At 42.4% G+C, this 15,831-nt stretch overlaps 1 protein-coding gene across 1 annotated transcript in view; it reads left to right on the top strand.

The window, feature by feature from the left end:
• The window catches only part of PRPF8 (pre-mRNA processing factor 8), a 2,252,227-nt gene that overhangs the window by 1,396,384 nt on the left and 840,012 nt on the right, over positions 1-15,831 (top strand). Inside the window, exon 25 of the mRNA XM_044054875.1 lies at positions 889-1,024. Coding sequence (XP_043910810.1) covers positions 889-1,024 — 136 coding nt within the window. The remainder of the gene's footprint in view (positions 1-888; positions 1,025-15,831) is intronic.

Below are 15,831 nucleotides of genomic sequence, written 5' to 3'. Positions count from 1 at the left end.
TTGCACATATGCACCCAGGTATCTGCACATTGTTAGAGATAGAGATAGATGCCTCTTGTTAGAGATAGCTCTGGGTAAAGAAAGGGAGTTAGCTGTGTATATTCTGGCAATGTAACCATCCAGATACTTCAGACAGGAACTGTCAGATTTGCTATGCCATGTGTGGCCACAGAGAGTGCAGTTGTCATCTGTTCACGTTTTGATAAAATATTGGGAAGGAGAAGGATTGAGCAGACCTGCTATCACAAGATGTCTCTTCTTTTTCACTCTTATTGGCAAAGAAAGTAAGCAGATACTAGAAAACACATTGGAACGCAGAGCTTTAAAGATTTTGTTAACGCAAAATATGTACAATTTTGAAGAAGTCTTTGTCCAAAGAGAAAGGAAGGCTATATATATATATATATATATATATATATATATATATATATATATATTTTTTTTTTTTTTAGTGCATCCATGTATTACTCTGAGAGATTCACTGTAGGCACTATCATGCTGTTGTTCCCAATTGTGACCTGTATCCCTAGGGCATATTCACATTCTAGAATGTGTGATTTATCCCATACATTGGATCTGTTAGATGTGCAAAGAGGGCAGGGTAATTGGAGTGCTGGTTAGCTTTCTGTCTAGATTATTAGCATATGATCTAGTTTTAGATGAGATGTCCTCCATGACGAGTATTTTAGGGGGGGGGGGGCTTTTGTCAACTGTTCTTTCTGTTTACAGTTTCTTTTTTATGAAATTGCAATGTAACAATTTACATTTTTGATTTGTCACATCTATTAAAAATTACATATTTAATTAAGGGAGTTTATACTTGTAGTTTGTGTCCTATCAGTTTTGCTTCCCCCAGTTCTTTTACTGACAGTGCTCTCTCACTTTTAGGCGCCTGACACTGGAAGATCTGGAAGATTCATGGGATAGAGGGATTCCTCGTATTAATACTCTCTTTCAGAAGGATCGTCATACACTAGCGTATGATAAGGGTTGGAGAGTAAGGACAGACTTCAAACAATATCAGGTAGATTTTGTTCATGGTTTAACGGTCAGAAAATTTATGTAATAGGTTTGGTTTTTAAAATACTGATTTGTCCTTGCTGTCATGAATTCACATTAGCATCTTCTGGATCTGCCGTCATTGAACAGTATTGCTGTTGACAACATTATTTTCAGCATCGGCGGAGGACTTTTTGTCATCAACGGTTATGGTGTTTTGCTGCCATGCTGTAACTGGCTTGAGGAGTACTCTCATTTTTTTACCAAAAATCATAGTTAGGAGCAGCAATTGGATGCTTATGGGCACATGGTTTTCCTTGTAACCTTCAGAATTACTGAGGCATTGCAGCTTATTCTGCTTATTTAGCTACCTGTTTAAAAGCAGCTCTGTAAGGGTAGCTCACAAAACCCATATGTTTTGTATTGTTTTGTTCAGCAGAGAAAAATGCTTTGTTGCCGACTAAGATCCCATGCATTATGTAGTAGTTGATATTTCCTAAGTGAATTTTCCACCCCTTCTCCGTATATTTTAGCTTTAAGTGTTTTGTTTATTAAAGTTGCTTATATTTAAGATTCGTATTTCATTACGCCTTGATGGGGACGGCTGCACATCCGCAAGTCTACCTCCACTTGACTAACCCACACGTGTGACTTCAACCTGGTCTGTGACATCAATAGGACTTGTTGGCGGTACAGATTTGTGTCCCAGAAACTCCCCATTCTGTGGAATTGACTCACGCTTCACGTCAAGCAGAGTACCTCAGTGCTTTTTAAGCACAACCTGGATAACTGGATGGGGAACAGAAAATACACCCCTGCGATTCCACTTCTCTCCCTGCTAGACAGGGCAATCGGGTGTTGACTTGTCGGAACATTGGCTTAATTCTTGGCTAGGCTTGTGAGGGCCTCAGTGCCAGTAGCCTAGTAACTTCCTATGATTATGTAGACTTGATCTTAAAATTTCATTATGCAGTGTGGTGCTTTTTCCATCTCTGATTATCTCCTCTTGAAGATATCATGAGTATTAGGGATTTTGAAACTGTGCATTGACTTGGAACAATGTATTTATTCCTAAGTGTGTAGACCTTTTGAGGATCTTGTTCAAGAAGTATGCAGTAGGAGGTAATAAAGTATATAACTGAATTTGAATAAATTTGGTAACACCACTGCTGTCAGTAACAACTTCAGTTTCAGAAGTGTGTCCTATTGTAACAGTAGTATCCCCTCCCGTCCAATATTCTTTCATAAATATGTGGTCCTTTGCGGAACTCTATTCAAGAAATGTGTGTTGGGAGTTAAGGTGTACAGATTAGTGTAAATATGTTCGATAGCATCACTGCTGTGAACAGACAGTTTCAGAAAGTCATCCTAGCTGAGTTAGAAACTATATCAGTTTTATACATTCTGAACCTGTGCCAGTCCACGTTTGTAGTGTATGTTGAAGCTTTAAAACCCATTTTGTGTCTGCGTAGTCTTAATTTTCAGTGGGAGCAATGTAATATTTGAAACACTTGGCGACGTGCCACTTTAAATGGTACTGTGGCACAAAGGTTTTGGCACTGGCTAAGACACTGGCTCCCAGATTTTAGTGATTAGCCAAGGTTGTTAGTAGGTTCACTTGTAGTGGAAAGGAGTAGCAGTCATATGTTTTCCTTACTTTTGGGAAGAAGTAGGGATCAAGATGCATTCATGGCAACTTTTGTTAGTGGTTAGAAGTAGCTGTAGTATGATGTTGTAACTTGGGTTCGGTAGCAGGGATGACACTGCATCATTTGTTCCTGGGGTGAGAGGAAGTGAGAAAATGGGACTTTGGACATTTTCTTTCCTTTGCTTTCTGGGCCAAGCCATTGTTTGACTTTTGGGCCCTCGATCAGAATCCCTTCCCAACCCTTTGAGTTAGCACATTGTATTTACTGATTATCAGTAATGTCTCATTTTCCAGATGGTTTCAGAATTACAAGTTCTTACAGGTTCTTCTCTTTTCATATTCCATAAAAACAGGGTAACTCTTAGAACTTAACCCTTTCTTTATGCCTAAGGTAGTTAATGTGCTGTTCTTAAAAATAGTACATTAACCTTCCCACCTTTTTCCTGACCTCAGAACAAAGGTGAAAGAGTATTGCATACCTCAGATGTCCATAGAAAGCTTATTTTTTTTAGAAAATCTGATCAGTTGTTTTATTTCTTTTCAACAAAAAGTTAGGTTTACCAGTTTCCTAACAGAGAGCCATAGAGAGGATCTCAAGGAAAAGAAGCAACTGAATTCTACTTCAGTTTCCTAGTACCAAGAAAATAAGGAACCTGGAGACCCACTTTAAACGTCTCCAGACTGAGCAGGTTTCTGAAAGTTCAAAATGCTATCTGTACAGAACCTTTTGCCTTTTCTCCTTCCCTAGGCCTATGTAGTTACTTTGAATCTAAAGGAAATCTGTCTTCATATCCCCATAGTCAAGGTAGGCAGGAATTTCCTAGAATTCAAAGCAGGAGATGGCCCTTGCCAATTTGCCTTCCTTCCCTTTGACATGTTTATTGTTCCCAGGGTATTTGCAGGATGCTTGGTACCAGTAATTTCTTTATGCAAAGCAGAAAGGGTGCCCACATCCGTCCTTGCATGAATGAATGTCTCATTTAGACTGCATTCCTGGAGGAGATTTTATAGAGCTCTTTAAGTCACAGTGGACTACTTCCAATCCCATGGATTATCCCACAGCCTTCAAAAGTCCCACTTGTCCCCATTTCGGAGAATTTTATTTTAGGAAGCTGTGCTGGGTACAGCAAAGGAAAAAGTATTCCTCCTAAGGGACAAGATGCTCTTTCCCGAGTCGGTATTTCAGGAAAATTTCCACCATAAATCAAATCTCTGCCAGGAAATACCTCTGAATTCTTTGGTACCTGGACACTTGTATATTGATTATTACCCCTAGAGAGGGTGTCTGTGTAGTGACTGAGACATGTAAAATAGAAGGTCACGCTGGTTGTGCAAAGCTGTAACACCTTCCACATATTTAGACTAGCTTTTGCATAAGAGTGGAAAAAATGTGGAGGTGTCTCGAGCTACATCCAGAAGGCACTCACTTTAAGACTGGTAAAACAGCATATGATGTACATTTGCTTCTTCATATCCAAATAACCATTGGAAAGGTCTCATACCATATATTTGCTAGCTGTAGAACACCTTCTATGACACAAGAAAGCCACAATGCTTGACTACAGGAACTAAAATCATACCATTTTCGTAGGTGATCTTAACTATCCAACTGTAGATTGGCAAACCTACACCAGCGCTAGTGCACAAGCACAGAGCTTCTTGGACATCAGTACAAATGCCCTGGAACAATTAGAGTACCCAAAATTCCTTCCAGTCAAGGTATCTTTAGAAATTTCTTTAAGGCAAACTACCTACCCCTAAATGATGCATTGCCAAGCTTCAAATCCTCATCATACCCAGTAATCAGAAATGCACACCACCACGCTATACTAACACGTAAGTAGCTACATAGATGCAGCTGTACCCCATAGGGACAAGTGCAGGGCAAACCCCAGAAACAAACCCACACAGTGAACCATAATATCAGCAAGCTTTGTAATAAAAGTAAAAGATTTTTGACCAAAAGTAAGAAGTCATTCCCAAAGGTTAGAGCCCTTGTCCTTGAAATAAACAACCAACTCAGGAGCTTAATAAAATCCACCAAAGCAAAGTTAGAGACTACAATAGATATTCAAGCTAAAGGCAATCACAAGGCATTTTTTGTTTGTAATCTCAAAAGTACAACACAGCAATGCACTGAGCTGATGTTGAATAGTGCTACCAACACGAAGGCTGAAGATATAGTGAACCTACCAGCCAATAAATTTAGCTGTAACTATACCCCTTTCTGCCCTCCATTTGTCCCTCAGCATATACCTGAAACTATCTTGCCTTTAGCTATTGCACAATGCCAAGTCCTTAAAGTGCTGTCAAAGGCTAAAAAAAACCAAATTGATTGATCTGGACAGTATCCTTGGACGCATCTTAAATAACATGAAGCATGATATTAACTATCCCCCTGGCAACACTATTCAGTCTCAAGCTCCATACAGGTTTTGTTCCAAGCGAATGGAGAATATCCATAGTCCTTCCCCTGCATAAGGGAGGACCTTCCACAGACTCAAGCAGTTGCAGACTCGTAAGTCTGAACTGCATCATATACAAAGCCATGGAAAGACTTGTGGAACTAATCAGTCAAGATGTAGGGAACCTGAAAACACTGTACTCATCTTAGTTTGGATTCGTCAAGGGCAGGTCTTGCTTACTCAACCTGGTGAATGTTTTTAAAAAGGTTACCAAAGCAATGGATGAAGGCAAGGTGGTATGGACTGCGTACTTCGGCCTTGCCAAAGCCTTTAACGCAGTTCCCAATTAGGCATAGTAGAAAAGCCAAGTAAACTGGGGAAAAATCCCTCTGTCCACCCACTGGATTGCCACGTGGTTCACAGATAGGGTGCAGGAAATCAAAATAGTGCAAGTTACCTCCACAGAGACTAGACCTCAGTGGAGTCTTCCAAGGATCTCTGCTGGGACCTCTCGTGTTTGGAATATACTTTTCTAAATTTTCAGACAGAGAACAGTCATTGAATCACCAGACGACTTCACCATCCTGCAGGAAGGTTTGTCCCGACTAGTAACAAACCAGATCCGTAAGAAGGAAAGAACATCAGCTTTAATAAAACATCCAAACTGACTAAGCACTTTCACCCACAGTTGGGCTTCATCAGAGTCAGTGTAAAACAGAATTAACATTTATTTACCAATTAGTACTAATTAAACACATTACACTAATTGTTAAATACATTTAACTCCCAAGCATCCAGTTCCCTTCAACATAAAAAGTTACCACCTAGCATGCAAAAACTTGTCTATACTGAAGCTACAGCAAAATAAAAATGTTTAAACTCACTCATTATGTTAAAGTAAAAAAAAATAACATTAAACATGACTTTAATGTTATATACACATCTAAAATATGCTTGTATTATAAAAACTGTTATTTATATTTTAATACACACTCTGTTGAAGTATTGTCATTGATGCCTGGTGCATTAGATGCATCCAGGCGTAACTGCCATAAACATTCCCTCACTTCAAGTAAAGTTTTAAGATCTCTTCCAAAATCACGTTTTGGCAGTCTGTCAATGACAAAAAATAAAAACCTTTTAAAATTACTACAGCTCTTACTGTGATTAAATAGGGCATTAATAGATTTTTTATTTTCAATGTCGCTATTGTGTTAGGTATTTGTAATCTCAGTTTTCTTGTAGTCATACCCACATAAAATACAGTACAGGGTAGACATGTAGCCACATACACCACCATACCTGTGTTACAGTTACAATACCCAGGACATTTTAATGTCTTCCTGTAACTGCAAACCTGTACGTATTGTCCATCATTAATAAATTTACAAGTGCTACATGTGCTGCATTTACCCATCCTAGCAGGTCTCTGACTAACTGTCCAAGAAGATTTTTCAAAAAGATCTTTCAGTTTCTGACCTCTACTATTAATAAACCTTGTAACACATCCAATTGCATCCTTTAATTCCTGAGTAAACACACACTCCCATACATTGTGTATAATGTTGTTAACCTTGGTTCCCATCGGATTGTACTCAGTAACCATACCAGAATGGTAGTTCTTACTGGGGTTATGTATTGTACCAAAATTTCTATTGTTATCCAGCAAAATAGGCCTAAAGTCATCATTTCTCCTTTTCTCAATTTTTTTTACTAACATTAGTTAGTATATCAGACGGGTACCCTCTCTTTTTGAACGTATCTGTCAACTTGTCAAGTTCACCCCTAAAATAAATGTCTTGACTTACTAATGTTAAGTTGTCTATCTCGCCTTCATTCTTGCTGTTTGGGATCGGAGCCAATCATCTGCTCCGACTCGGCCATCTTCAATAGCTCGAGAGCTGTTAACTGGCTTGAGGCTACCCCTTATCCCATGATGCCTAGCGACAGCTACACAGATCTTGTTTGCCGCTTCAGCTGCAAGGTGTGTCGTTTTGTGGCTCAGGCTTGTATTTTCAAATTTTTTTGTGTAGAAATATATTCTTATACTCCATAAAACTATTAGATAATTTACCTTTCTTAGTTTTATTCACTGTGTGTGTTGTTGAGTACTTTAATAGTCCCTTTTTAATTAGAACTCGTTTAAGTTAGAGAGTTCTTCCCTCCCCCACTCCCTTTCCAAGGACAGCCGTTTAAATATTCTGGTACTTGGTTTTTTGTGGTTGAGTTATGTCCAAGAAAGCTAAAGTATCTGGCTTTAATAAGTGTGACTCGTGCTGTCAGAAAATGTCTCTGACAGATGAGCACACTAGTTGCGTTTATTGTTTGGGCGCTGTTCACCTGCAGGACTCTTTTTCTATCTGCCATGCCTTTAGTCCAAGAGTCCTGCAGGAGCGAAAGAGCAAATTGATCCTTAGAGGTCTGTTAAAACCTCAGTATTCACCGGCAAAGAGTTCCCAGCCAGTGAAATCCCCAAAATCCTCTAAACCGTCAGCTCCACCTTCGGAGCCAACTCCGGTACATGATTTACCGAGTATGTCGGTTCTGGCTGGCACCGACAAGACAACCCCTCTGTCAGCTCCATCGGATGTTTCGGAGCCATAAAAGGCTGGGGTCCCCTTCGTTAGTCAGTTTATTCGGCTCCTCGGTCTCCATTATTGCAAAGTGAACGTAGCCACCTTTCTTCACACTCCTCTCGATCCTCTAGGCTGTCGGATCATGATGTGGAGAGAGTAGTAAGTAGGTTGCTAAAATCACAGGCAGTAGCTAAATTATTGTCTAGCCCTCCTCAAAAGATATTGGCTCCATCCACCTCCCTTTCTGTTCCTCCTCCGACTCCATTGAGTTCGGAGCCGGCGTTCGTTGGGGTTCGAGTAGTGGAACAGTCTGCTCCGATAACCATATCTCCGGTTCCGACGTCAGCTCCTATTCCCTCGATAGTACCTTCGATTGAGTAATCTGGATGCCAGGGCTCCCTCGACGGCTCCGAGGGGGCGAGTGGCATCAGACACTTGTCCGACCCCGTTCTGCCTCTCGGAGCATCGGCGCAGGTGAGCTTGGCTCCAACATCGGCCTCGGAGCCATCCCCCTCAGCACAGAGAAAGATTTCTATTTCTTCAGAACCGGAGCTTTCTCTGCCTCGAGGCAGGGACGCCTTTGAGGTCATGCTCAGTGTGCTGTCCCCCGAGTCAGCTCCACTACCAGTCCCACCGGCTCCATCCCCCATAGTGTCTGTGCCAACCTCTGCTCCTCCTCTAGACCCCAAGTGTAGGGAGCCGATGCTCCAGGACACCCCATTGGGTGTTTCCTCCTCTTCCAAGGCCTTCCCTGATCACTCAGAGGAGCCCCCTCGGAAGAAGTGCAAGAGGAAGCACATTGACTCCCCTGAGTCTGTCGCTTCTGATGCAGACTTAGATGAATCGGAAGGGTCCCCGAGATCCCCCTTTGAAGATGTTTCCTTCTCGGACATCCTGGAAATACTTAGGCAGAGGAGGAACTGGAATCCCCTAGCCCCTACCGAGGATGAGTCTGTATTCCTGGATGCTTTCATTTCCTGACCTTCCACCTCCTGGGTTTCTCCTCCTTTTGACCCACTTATGTCTGTAGTGGCTCGAAAGGCTTGGTCAGCTCTGGACACAGTGGAACCAACTCCGAGGAGACCGGGTAAATTTATTACAGCTCCCCAGGATAAGCAATTCCTTTCTAAAGGTGTGCCAGTTGATGCCATGGTGGTAGCAGCAGCCACCAAAAAAAGAGTTAGCGGAGACCTCTTCATCTGGTCATTCCCCCTAACAAGGAGTCTAGGATGATGGACAGGTATGGAAAGCGAATGTTTGCTTCAGCGACCTTCTCCATGAGGTCCCCGAACTATCTGTCATTTTACTCGCCTTCAAAGGGGTCTCCTTAGAGCTTGGAGATACCCTACAGCTGAGGGGAGTACAAGCCAAAGTAGCTTCCCAGCTAGCGATGCTTAATTCTGCAGTTAACTCCTCCATGAGGCTCATTTCTTATGCAGCCGATGGAGCGAGTAGAGCCGCGGGCACGGGTGTGGCCTTCAGGAGGCATGCGTGGATGCGGCTGTGTCACTTTGTGGAACCCTTTCCAGCGTATTTCACCAGTGCCCCCTTTGATGGCTCCTTTCTCTTTGGGCCACAGGTGAAAGACACGTTGGCTAAGTGTGGGCAAGAAGGCAAGACTGTCTACCGTGGGAGTCCGTTTTTCCACTCCCTCTAGACCTTACCCCAAGGGTTAGAAGAGTGGGAAGATGTGGTTCCGTAAATCTCAGGGAGCCTTGCCTGACACACGTAGTGATTTTTCCTCCAGAGGCAGAGGGGGAAACAACAATGCACTCTGCCCTCGTGGCAGAGGGGGTCCGCAGAACCAGGGCAACAGAGAATCTTTCTCTGACAAGCCCTTCCAGCATCCCTGAAGGGTTGCCCGGCTGCTCACCTCTGGAGGCATTTGGGTGAAGACTTTCGCTGTACCCAAAAGCCTGGCAAACTTTAACAAGAGACAGATGGGTATGGTGCATTATATCCGGAGGTTACAAAATTCCCTTCCATCAATCCCCCTTACAGTCAAAGAAGGCCCTTCCAGATGTTCCACCCAATCTGAAGGAGCAAGCAGTAATAGAGGTTTCAAAACTGCTAGAACAAAGAGCCATTCAGGAAGTCCCCGCAGACCAGCACGGATCTGGAACTTTACTCAAGGTTCTTTTTGGTACCAAAAAAGAGAGGGGACTGGAGACCGATTCTGGATCTCAGTAGACTGAACAAATCTGTACAAAGCAAAGTTTCGGATGGTCACTGTACAGTCCATTCTACCCTTCCTGGGTCAGGACAATTGGATGTGCTCGACAGATCTTCAGGACGCGTGCTACCATATCAAGATGGACAGATGCTCCAGGAGATTTCTTCACTTTCGGGTGGGGGCCAGTCATTACCAGTTCAGAGCTCTGCCCTTTGGTCTCACCACAGCCCCCAGGGTGTTCACCAATTGTATGGCAGTGGTCACAGCTCACCTGAGACGTCAAAGATTCCAGGTGTTTCCATATCTAGATGACTGGCTCCTCACTGCTACCACCAGGCATCAACTCTTACAAGCATGGGATTATACAATCACATCTTGCACCCAGCTAGGTATTACAATAAATTTCGAAAAATCTGCCTTGTTGCCCTGTCAGTCTATCACTTACATAGGAGCAGACTTAAACACAAGGGAAATGTTCGCAAGGTTGCCACTGGAAAGAGTGTCCACAATTCATCAACCAGTGCAAATCCTAATGCAGAGCAAAAGGATCCAAGACAGGTATGTCCTTCAAACTCTGGGCTCCATGGCAGCTGCCGTTCTTCTACTTCCCTTAGTGCATTTCCACATGAAAATTCTTCAGTGGCTTCTTTTCACGCAGTGGTCTTTCCAAGAGCTACTCATGTCTCACATGATCCTGATCACAGAGGCATGCAAAAGGCACCTTTCTTGGTGGATGGTCTCCCCACTAGTTACTCAGGGCAGAGCTTTCATACAACCCCCTCCGGTAGCCACAGTGACTACAGATGCATCCCTGTTAGGGTGGGGAGGGGGGTATTATCTGGGCAGGACAGTCCAAGGCACTTGGCAACCTCACGAGTACCAATCTGCACATAAATGTCCTAGAAATAAGAGCCGTGCTCCTAGCATTGCAAGCTCTTCAAGACTCTCTTCCTTCCGGGACCATTGCAATTCAAACAGACATGTCAGTGGTGTGGTACATCAACAAGCAGGGTAGAACCAGATCCTACCCCTATGTCGAGAAGCACTCAGACTTTGGCAGTGGGCGATTTCCTCCCAACGTTTTCTGATTGCAACGCACATCCCTGGGAGATCCAATGTCATAGTGGACAGGCTCAGCAGAGCTATCCTCATGCCTCACGAGTGGTCTCTGAATCGGGAAGTTGCGGATCTTATCTTCTGCAAATGGGGACAGCCTTACTGTAATCTTTTTGCCACCCCCTTCAACAGCAAATGCAGCAACTACTTCTCCCTTTTTCCGCTTCCAGGTCACAAACCCAGAGACGCTCTAGTCCACGATTGGCCTCAGGGGCTTCTTTATGCCTTTCCTCCATTTCCCCTGATACCGAAACTAATACAGAAAGCAAAATTGTTGGGTTGCAAAATGATCCTTATTGCCCCCTACTGGCCTCGACAGATATGGTTCCCGGTCCTGCACCATTACCTTCTTGATCAGCCCTGGACCCGATTCCAGATCTCCTGATTCATCAGTCAGGCGGGTTGCATCAATCCCTCCAAACTCTCCAGCTCACAGCTTGGTTGCTCCACTTCCAACCTTAGCCAGGCTTCCCAGTATTTCGCAGCATTTCCCCAGCAGTCCAAGAGATTATCATTTCCTCTCATAAGTCTACAGAGAGAAAAACTTATGCTAGCAAATGGAAACGTTTTTCTTGTTGGGCAGAGTCAAGGAATGTGGATCCCTTCTCAGCCCCAGTCCACCAAATTCTGGAATTCCTAGCACAACTCTTTCACTCTGGGGCCGCTTCCGCTACGATTAGGGTACAATTAGCGGCCATTTCTAATTTTCATATCTGTTTGTCAAATTCTAACATCATGTCTCATAAGCTCTGTAAAGCTTTTTTGAGAGGAACATCTCTTCTTAGATCTCCAGTGAGAGATCCCCCTCCTCCTTGGGACCTTAATTTAGTCCTAACTTCCTTAATTATGCCTCCTTTTGAACCAGCAGCATCCTGCTCCATCAAGTTTTTATCTTGGAGGACACTTTTTCTGGTAGCTATCACTTCAGCTAGGCGTGTCTCAGAACTTCAAGCAGTATGTGTTCGTCCTCCCTACCTGGTGTTTCACAAGGACAGAGTTGCTCTGAGGACTAATCCTTCGTTTCTTCCTAAAGTCTGCTCAGAAAATAATTTAAATCAATCTATAGATCTCCCTGTGTTCTTCCCAAATCATAGCAACAAGGCAGAGTAGAAGCTTCACCAATTGGACGTTCATAGACAATTGCGTTTTTACCTACATAGAACTAAAGAAGTAAGAAAGTCAGACCAATTATTCCTTTCTTATGCCTTAAACAAGGTCTCCCAGTTTCCAAGGTGACCTTATCCAGATGGTTGTCCCACACTATTACTTTTATTTACCAGTTAAGGAATAAAGAGTTACCAACTAAACCGAAAGGTCATTCTACTAGGGCATTAGCCACCTCCGTAGCTTTTCAGTCTAGGTTGCCCATGGATTCCATCTGTGCAGCTGCCACGTGGGCAAACCCTCATACCTTTATTTCTCATTACAAGATGGATATGGTCTCCCGGAGCAGAGCTGACTTTGGTTCCACTGTTCTGAAGAGTCTGTTACACTGAGCCACCCAGGATGTTAGGTGCTAGGGACGCTGTCCCAAACAGCAAGAATGAAGGCAAGATAGACAACTTAACATTAAGAAGTTATGTACCTACAGTAACGCTCCATGTTAGTTGTCTTCATCTCGCCTTCTTTCTTGTGTCCCTCTCTCCGTCCCCCCGTTCTAGTGGGTCACTGGCTGAGTATTCTTTATTTTTACTCTTCTGCCTAGGTCTTCCTAACCTATTCTAGTTTTTAGGATGTATGGAATAACCAGTTTTATGTTAACTGGTTTCTCTCAAGTTATGTCTGGGATTAGCTATTTCAAATGAGATCTGGGTAGCTGTCACTAGGCATCTTGGGATAAGGGGTAGCCTCGAGTTAGTAAACTGCTCCCGAGCTATTGAAGATGGCCGAGTCCCGATCCCCAGCAGCAAGAAAGAAGGCGAGATGAAGACAACTAACATGGAACGTTATGCTAGGTACATAACTTATTCTGGACATATGTATCATCTGCCCCTTGACCACATTTTTCTTTTGATAGGATGACAGCTGTCATAATGCAAGAATGAATTACTGTATGTTTTTTTACGAAAAACATTGGAATGTATTTGACAGTTTTCTTTGTATAACTATATGTCCAAAAAATCAATTTTAACCTTGTCACAATGACTTGTGAATTTTAAAAATGCTGTTTCATTCAGATAACCAATAAATTCATCAAGTTCATGCCTGGAGCCCTTCCATAACATAAGTATATCATTCAAATACCTTAAGTACGTCAACATTTTGGACATGTAATCAGACTTGAATACAAATTATTCCTTCCATTCAGCCAACACAAGGTTGGCATAAATGGGTGCATACCAAGCTCCCATCCCAACCCCGGTCATCTGTTTATAATATTCACCATCAAACAGTATGTAATTGAGTAGTACAATCTCCATTAATTCCACAAAAAGACTTCTCTTTACCTGGTGCAGTTCACTATGTTTTGCCAAACTCTTCCTAAACCAATCTAATCCAATTTGGTGGGGGATCACAGAAAACCAAGTAATGACATCCACTGTTACAAACCAATATTCTTCAGTATGTTCCATCTGGATCTTCCTAATACAGTCTAGGCAATGCCAAGAATCTTTTAGAATGTAAGGTAGATTATCCAATATATTTTTACTTGTAATATCTATATATGACACAAAGGGCTCAGTTTTTGAGCCTCTGGCTGTCACAATAGGCCTAAAAGGTGGACATTTGATCTTATGAATTTTGGAAATTCCAAAAATGGAGGGGGATAATAGGATATTCCACTGAGAGATACTTAAACTCATCATGAGTAATAATCCCCTCGCACACTAATTCATAAAGCTGCCAGTCAATCCTAGTATGGGCCCTCTGTTCCTCAACTTTAGATACCAAGTCATAGGTTTCTGTGTCATGTAATAATAATTGCATTCTGCATGTGTATTCAGTGTTTGGCATAATAACCCCACACACGCACACCTTTATTGGGTTTCATCACCCTGTATTGGTTACTTTGTGTTGCTTTCAAACAGAACTGCTCAGATGTAGATACATTATTATTGGGTAGTATTCCATGTTCTAAACACCTACGTATCTGAGTTGTACAAAGACGCTCAAACACCATAACAGAAGGATTGCATGGTGGTATAAACACACTACTTCTTTTGAGACTCAATTGCCCTCTGTCAACATCCACAGTAGAATTATTCCCAAAAAATAACCTTAAATTCAAAAGTCCTAGTGTATAGCCTCAGATTAGTAAGCAATTTCCCAATCTCATACTGAAATTTGGAATAAAGGAAAACCCTCTTTTAAAAGGACTAACATGATGTTCAGAAATCCGGAAATCAGAGTAATTATAAATCCTAAAATCGTTGTCACCATGTTGCAAATTATTAAAAATGCCCATATTGTCAATGTCAGCATGCTCAATATCATAATCAGAAACATTACTAGAAAACATGTTATATGTAAACTCTTCACTGGGCATATCACAAAATCTTGAACTCGAGTCTAATTGTTGTAGTTCTCCTGTCGGTTGTCCCAGTTGTTGTAACTCTGTCGACTTGGGCTGGAAATTTTGTCCTCTCGGGAGGGGTCTCGTGTCTGCAAAATTCTGATACTGCTCCCGGTTTCTTAACCAGTCAGAGTGCCTTAATGGTGGTTTGTCTAAAAAAATTATCTGAATTTTCACAGGTATCTGTCTGCACAACCTCCAGTTCCTCATTGAGAGCCCCATTTGTCTCATTATTCACACTGTCTCGATTGACATTGTCACCCCTTCTTGAAGAAGGGTAAGCTTTTTTCTTTATATTCAAGAGCATCTCTGACAATTTTCTTTTGTTTCCTTACCAACCACGTTTTAACAAATTTATCCACATCAACCAAAAGTTTGTCAAAACGTGCCTTATTAATCTCAAACAACAAGTCATTAAAAATGCTATGCTTTCATCATCATCTTCTTTCAGCTGTTCCCGTTAGGGATCGCCACAGCAGATCACCTGTTTCCATTTCTTCCTGTCCTCTGCATCTTGCTCTCACACCAACCACCTGCATGTCCTCTCTCACCACATCCATAAACCTTATCTTAGGCCTTCCTCTTTTCCTGTTACCTGGTAGCTTCATCCTTAGCATATTTTTCCCAGTATACTCAGCATCCCTCCTCAGCACATGTCCAAACCAATGTAATCGTGCCTCTCTGGCTTTGTCTCCAAACCTTCCAACCTGGGCTGACCCTCTAATATACTTATTCCTAATCCTGTCCACCCTCGTCACACCCAGTGCAAATCTTAACATCTTTAATTCTGCCACATCCAGCTCAAACTCCTGCCTTTTTGTCAGTGCCACTGTCTCCAACCCATATAACATAGCTGATCTTACTACCCTCTTGTAGACCTTCCCTTTCACTCCTACAGGTACTCGTCTGTCACAAATCACTCCTGACACTCTTCTCCACCCACTCCATCCTGCCTGTACTCTCTTCTTCCCCTCTCTTCCACACTCACCATTAATCTGAACTATTGACCCTAAGTATTTAAACTCATCCACCTTCACCACCTCTACTCCTTGCATCCTCACCATTCTTCTATCCTCCCTCTCATTCACACACATATATTCTGTCTTAGTCCTGCTGACCTTCATTTCTGTTCTCTCTAGAGCATATCTCCATCTCTCCAGGGTCTCCTCCACCTGTTCCCTACTCTCACTACAGATCACAATGTCATCTGCAAACATCATAGTCCATGGGGACTCCTGTCTGATCTTGTCTGTCAACCTGTCCATTAAAGTCAACAATTAATTTTTAACTTGGATAATTTAACGGTATTATCACGGATAATTATCTGCATTAAATCCATACCTGTTTAGTCAAATAACTCCAGCAAGTCCTGGTATGCTTACGTGTTTTTCTGCATACCC

This window comes from Protopterus annectens, chromosome 13.part0 (genome assembly GCF_019279795.1).
Source record: "Protopterus annectens isolate FY-2018-M chromosome 13.part0, PAN1.0, whole genome shotgun sequence".
In the NCBI taxonomy this organism is placed as follows: Eukaryota; Metazoa; Chordata; order Ceratodontiformes; family Protopteridae; genus Protopterus; species Protopterus annectens.
The sequence above is the reverse complement of the archived record's forward strand: the minus strand, read 5'-3'. Positions and strand labels throughout refer to the sequence as shown.